Genomic DNA, 6,000 nt, shown 5'->3' with positions numbered 1-6,000 from the left:
TTAGGCTGAAAGACTATCAGTAGGAAAGCAGCTACCAATTTTAAATACTGAAGTCATTCCCCGAAGGACAGCAAAATCACTAACACGAAGGACAGAATGAATTTCTCTGGTGGTCTGCAAACCTCTTAAGAGCACCAGAACTAGAGGAGCTCCCCCCCCCCACCTTTACCCCCACATACAGGGAGAATGCTGATTTTTCATGTTCCATGTTCCACTTGGCACCAATAATTTAAATTCAGCCATCATGACAGTGAATAATTTTATTGTTAGGTTTATCAGAAAGACTTGTATTACAGGCAATTTCTGATAGGTAATTTTATTAGAGCCAGAGATGATCATTTCTTCTAGAAAAACAAACCTCTGAGGTTAGAATGGAAGACAATGAAAAACATAGATTTCACTTTATAATTTACTTTTATCAAGCCACACAGAGCACTTCAATTCCTTTATATGAGTATTACTTTAATGGCGTATAACAGGTCATTAATGGAGAACACACAAGCCCAAAGCCTTTATATCCTGAATCTTTCAATCAACTTTTCTTAGAATTTTGAAGACATGAAAATAAAAACCACTGTAAATAACAGCACTCACATGCCAGGTACATTTGTGAGGAGGGGCAGCAGTCAATAGTAAGCCTCATATTTTCCAGGTTTCAGCTGAAGTAACTCTCACTGGTTTCTTGGATTTTTATCAATCCTGTTTGGGGGCTGTTTTGCCTTATCGGGCCTAAACGGAGCACAATAGTAAAATACATTAATGATCTCTACTGAGAACATGGCATGAGTGGGTTTCTAACTCTCTAGGGACGTGAGTAGAGCCATAACACATCCCATGACACAGGTGAGTGCCCCTAGCTATCCCTGAGCTGGGCAATTTCATACAATCACTTTGTCTCTGAGGCCGAAGTCTGTGGTTGGATCTTCCTAGCAGCTTCCAGAACAGAAACCAGGTTTACTTTGTCTCCAAATTCTTTTTCTCGGTGCTCAAGAAGAAGGCCCTGAAAAGAAACAAGAGGAAACATCAGTCCTCACTGTGAGTCACTCGTTCATGACACAGACAACGAGCGGCAGCTTGGGCGGCAGGGACTAGAGGTCCAAATCAGGCCTGGCTCTGTTCTTGAAGGGTTCCATTTTGGGGGCGAAGACAGACCAGGGAAGGCTACCTCACAACGGCTGGACTGTACAAGCAGCACAGTCAGGAGTGAAGGAGGGAGTCAGGAGTGATTAAACAGAGTGGGGTGACCAGGGAAGGCTCTACAGATAGAAGTGAAGTAAACGAACATGCCGGGAAAAGAGAGTTTCCACAGGATGAGCTTCCAGAGACACAAAAAGCCTCAAGGTGTGGAGGTGGAGCTCTGAGGTCAGGCTTTGGCAGGGGTTGAATGAGCATCTGAAAAGGGAGACAGACCCTCTTTTCAGTTTTCCTAAGAAACCAGAGGCCGCTCCTGATACTGTGAAGCAAAATGCTCTGAGACAGAGTATACCAAGGTACCCTAAAGTGGTAAAAAACATAAAACAGCGTGTTTGAGATCAGTATCGAGGAATCCTTGTTAACAAGTTCTTTGACCCATGACATCAGGGAACTCAACCAAAACAATAAATAAATAAACAAACAAATATGTTTGCTGTACCATTATTCATACAAACTTTTTTATTTTATTAAAAAAATTTTTTTAACGTTTATTTATTTTTGAGAGAAAGAGACAGAGCATGAGGGGGAGAGGGGCAGAGAGAGAGGGAGACACAGAATCTGAAGCAGGCTCCAGGCTCTGAGCTGTCAGCACAGAGCCTGACATGAGTCTCAAACTCACAAACCGTGAGATCATGACCCGGGCTGAAGTCGGATGCTCAACCGACTGAGCCACCCAGGCGCCCTGGTACAGACTTTTTAAAAAAACAGAAAGTCCCACCACCCTGTGGTGACCACAGGGAAACAGATCGGGAAGCTCTATTTACATGTTTAATAAAGCGGTATATGCAGACACTACAAATACTGAGGAAGAATATGTGATGACGTGGAAAATGTTCATGATACACCATTAAATGAAAAAAAGAGTACCTCGTTTAGTAAGACACCATTTTCTAAACTAAACAGAATAAAAGGCCTCTCAGCTCAGCTCTGTGCTGTTCTAATGGGTTATGCATGGTGGCTGAGCTGACAGAATGGCTCTCCTCACTTTCTGTGGGGTTTTCAAATTTGCTATGTTGAAAACACATTACTTCTTTAAAGTAAGTGTGCTTTAAAGATTATTATTCCAAAGGAAATCCCCACTGAGTGGCTGCTGGCTCAGTGGGACCGCAAAAACTCTGCCCTCAAGAAACACAGAGGTAGGGGCGCCCGGGTGGCTCAGTCAGTTAAGTGTCTGACTCTTGATCTCAGCTCAGGTCTTGATCTCAGGGTCGTGAGTTCAAGCCCCGCATTGGGCTCCGTGCTGGGCGTGAAGCCTACTTGAACAAAAAGAAAAAGAAGGAAGAAGAAAGAAACACGGAGGCAAGTCCTGAAGCGCTGCCCGCCCAGGCCACCTTCCACCAGGAAGGAAGAAGGCAGGGCCTCGGGAAGCACCAACAAAGTCAAACAACACACCTAGCAACACAGGGAATGTGCCGGCCAGGCTTGGGGAGCCTGTGAGCACCAGATGAGTCACTGCCAGGCAAGAGAAGGCTTCCAGGTGACCTAAGCCCTGCCCTGCAGGCTGAGGGAAGGTAGAGGCAAGGAGGAGGAAAGAATCCCAGAGCGCCAGAGCTGGAAGAAGCTGAGCGACTGAGCCTCTCAGCAAGTGGCCTGAGTGCAAGGGCATCTGGAAGGGGTCTTTGGAGCCACCTCTGAAGAGAGGCTATGGGCAGGGGACCAGTGGGGTCCCTGGAGCAGGACGCATCTGAGTTCCCGAGTTCCATTTCCATTGTACCACTAAGCAGCTGTGTAGCTCTCGGCTGAGTTATTTCAGATCATTCATATTTCACTTCCTTACGTGTAGATGGGAATAAAAATACCTAACATCCCAGATTGCTTGTGAGGAAGATATGAGATCATGTACACGAGGACCCAGAACTAGGAGGCACTTGCTGGCAGCCATGATCACTAAGACACTTTAATATATTTACCAGAAAGGAAGCAAATAGGTTCATGTTAAATCAGACATCAACCCATGCTAGATTCTAATACAGACAAGCAATAGCAGTTACCAAGGTTTAAAAGAAAGAGATTAGAAGTAAAGCTTAAAAATTAAGAATTTCTATTCCCACTAGCTTTTATTCCTCCCATATTGAGAAAAATAAGAAATTATTAAAAAAACATTTTTTTAATGTTTATTTGGTGGTGGTGGGGGGCACGTGCAACTGGGAGAGGAACAGAGAGAGGGAGACACAGAATCTGAAGCAGGCTCCAGGCTGAGCCCGATGCAGGGCTTGAACTCACCAACTGTGAGGTCATGACCTGAGTCAAAGTCGGAAGTTCGACTGACTGAGCCACCCAGGTGCCCAGAAATTATTTCTTATTTTTCTTTAAGTTTATTTATTTATTTGAGAGGCACAGAGAGACAAAGAGGGAGAGAGAGACTCTCAAGCAGGCTCCACACCATCAGGGGAGACCCTGACGTGGGGCTCAAGCTCTCAAACTGTGAGATCATGACCTGAGCCGAAACCAAGAGCTGGAGGCTAAACCAACTGAGCCACCCGGGTGCCCTGAAGGGTATGCAATTATTAATGTTAGTAGTGAGATTCACCAATGCAGACAATGCCATCTTTTTACAGATGAGGCCAAGTGTTAATGTCATGCCCAAAGTTGGCAGAGACAGGACTTGAGGTCGGGCCACCAGTCAGGGCCCTGAAGCTGCACTCACCTCACCCCACCCCTGCTCTGCATCTGGCAGGCACCTGCTGGCACTGCCTTCCAGCACAGGGGGTCACCAGAGCTCGAGGCTGCCCGTAGTCTCTGCGGAGCACCCAACCACCTGCCTCCTGGGCGCACAGGGTCCCCGTGCTGCCTCTGGATCCTTGGAGCCAGGGCCCAGAGCAGCCTGTCTGCAGAGAAGGCTGTTACGTCTCCGGGGCGGCGCCCCACAGGGAAAAGTGCTGTCGCCTCCCACATTTTGCTACTCCCCCTAATTAGGCCGGTTTCTATTCCTTCTCTTCTCTTACTTTTTTCTACTGTCCATCCCCGATGGCCTGGGAAAACTGCAAGCGAATACATTCTTGACAGAATAAAAACTCTGCTTCTGTTCAAGTGCAGACGATAGAACTTGACATCAGAAAAGCCGGGTGCAGGCCCTGGCAGTGCTGATGAGCTGTGCTCCTGCGGGTGCTCACCCGCCCCTCTCAGGCCAAGTTACTTGCCTGCGAAAGTTCCGGACCATCTCAGGAAATCACTGTGATGAGTGAGGAGATTCGAGGGTGAGGTGACTCAAGAACAGATGGGTGACAAATGCTAATTCCCCTCCCTCTCCCCTCCCATGCTCCCTGGTTTTCTGGACGGAAAACCACAAGATTCCAAGTACAGGAAGTCACCACCCCCATCAGGGTCTGGTTCCCACAGACACAGACACCCACAGATCCATACGTGAACACGAGGAATTTACCTGCTTTCCTGGCCCCACCACAAAAACTCCCCCAAGGATGAAGCCTTCGCCTTCCAGGTTTCCAGAGAAGCCTCCGTTCCAGGCCCGGAAGAAGTTGTACCAGACACCCAGACGGACAAATCCCATGAACACCATCTTCCGCTTTTGGGGACCGTAGAACTTTTTCTGCAAGAGCGAGAAAGACAGAGCCCCTTTGAGCAGCCCGTATGCCTGCCACCCCTCAGGAGAAAAGCTTCCCGACAGGACGTTCTCAAAGGCGCAAAGTCTGCTGCTTCACGTCCCCTCCCCGACCCTAACACACACGTGGCTCCTGCCTGGCTGCCCAGGGAAAGACAACCCTGCCAGGGCCAGCTTCCAGCCGTGGGGTGGACCCACGCTCGACAAACTCGAGCCCGCTCTGACTCTGACCCCTTGCTAGACATGTGGAGGGCTCTTGTGTCCATAGGGTGGGAACAGTCCGACATCCTGCATGGGTGAGAGCAGAGACGGGGGAAACACGGCTGCAGTGAATTAAGGGGCTCATGCCGGCCCTCACCTGCACGGTGCGAGAGCCCAGCAGGGCTGCGGCGATCTCCTAGGCTTCCATGCCCAGGTCACAATTCAGGAAGGGCTCAAGTATCACCCGAGAGAACACCCGTCAAGTGTCCCATCATGCTCTGCCCAGAGGGCTGGGCGAGCCTCTCTGAGTTCAGGGTGGCCGGAAGGGAGGCCAGCCTCCAGCTCCAGGCCAGACATACCCTGGGCCGATGAACTCCCCACACCTGAGCACAAGCCCCACCAGTCCGTGTCCACAGACCCACAGCACACGGACCTTTTCATCCAGGAAGATTTCTCCTTTGAAGTAAGGCTGGAAGTCCTTCACTTCAGTCCTGATCTGCTCCTTCACCACTGCGTACAGGGGGACTCCCAGCTCGTCCAACTTGGGCTTCAGGGAGGACAGGTCAGCAGCCTCCTGCAGAAGACAGGGAACATCAGGGGCACAAATTCGGGTGGCTCTGCAGCCAACCGACACCCACTTCCCTACAGGCCCAGAGCGTGGCTGGCACTGAACGCAGAAGAACAAAAGCAACAATGCCCAAAACAATTGCGGCCTGTGTAGCCCAGCATAAGCCTGTCCCAGCTGGGCACGAGGCCTCCGTTGTAGGGTGTTAGGTCCCCTCCTCAGCCCAAGCTTCTGGTTTTCTCCACGGTGGGAAGGAGAGGCAAGCCTCCTGTTACAGGCGTCTAACCATGGCCTGGGGAGCAGCCGATAGCTAAGAGATTGCACCCAGACACGGTCCTCCACTTGTAGCAGCGATGCTTCTCCCCCACCTCATCTCCCAGCCCCTCCCCTGCACTAGACCAAACTAGCGCAGGGGCCTGACAGAAACTCCCCTCCGTCCGGGGGAACAGCTGTCTCCGTACCGTCGCTCAATGGGCTCCCC

At 50.0% G+C, this 6,000-nt stretch overlaps 1 protein-coding gene across 8 annotated transcripts in view; it reads right to left on the bottom strand.

Annotated features, from left to right (window-relative positions):
- Positions 1 to 245: 245 nt before the first annotated feature.
- PRXL2A (peroxiredoxin like 2A) overlaps positions 246 to 6,000 on the bottom strand; it is a 47,316-nt gene continuing 41,561 nt past the window's right edge. For 5 of the 8 annotated variants that reach the window (XM_086680135.1, XM_086680133.1, XM_086680134.1 and 2 more), the window contains 4 exons: positions 5,388 to 5,528; positions 4,577 to 4,741; positions 891 to 1,000; positions 246 to 729 (listed from right to left, as the gene is read on the bottom strand). In XM_086680135.1, the coding sequence (XP_086536261.1) occupies positions 672 to 729; positions 891 to 1,000; positions 4,577 to 4,741; positions 5,388 to 5,528 (474 nt within the window). In that variant the 3' untranslated portion in view covers positions 246 to 671. Of the gene's footprint in view, positions 1,001 to 4,334; positions 4,367 to 4,576; positions 4,742 to 5,387; positions 5,529 to 6,000 lie in introns of all 8 variants that reach the window. The other 3 variants (XM_086680136.1, XM_025918146.2, XM_086680132.1) reach the window with 3 other exon arrangements.

The sequence above is a fragment of the Puma concolor genome, chromosome D2 (genome assembly GCF_028749965.1).
Source record: "Puma concolor isolate L17-30 chromosome D2, mPumCon1.1.hap2, whole genome shotgun sequence".
Taxonomy (NCBI): Eukaryota; Metazoa; Chordata; class Mammalia; order Carnivora; family Felidae; genus Puma; species Puma concolor.
The sequence above is the reverse complement of the archived record's forward strand: the minus strand, read 5'-3'. Positions and strand labels throughout refer to the sequence as shown.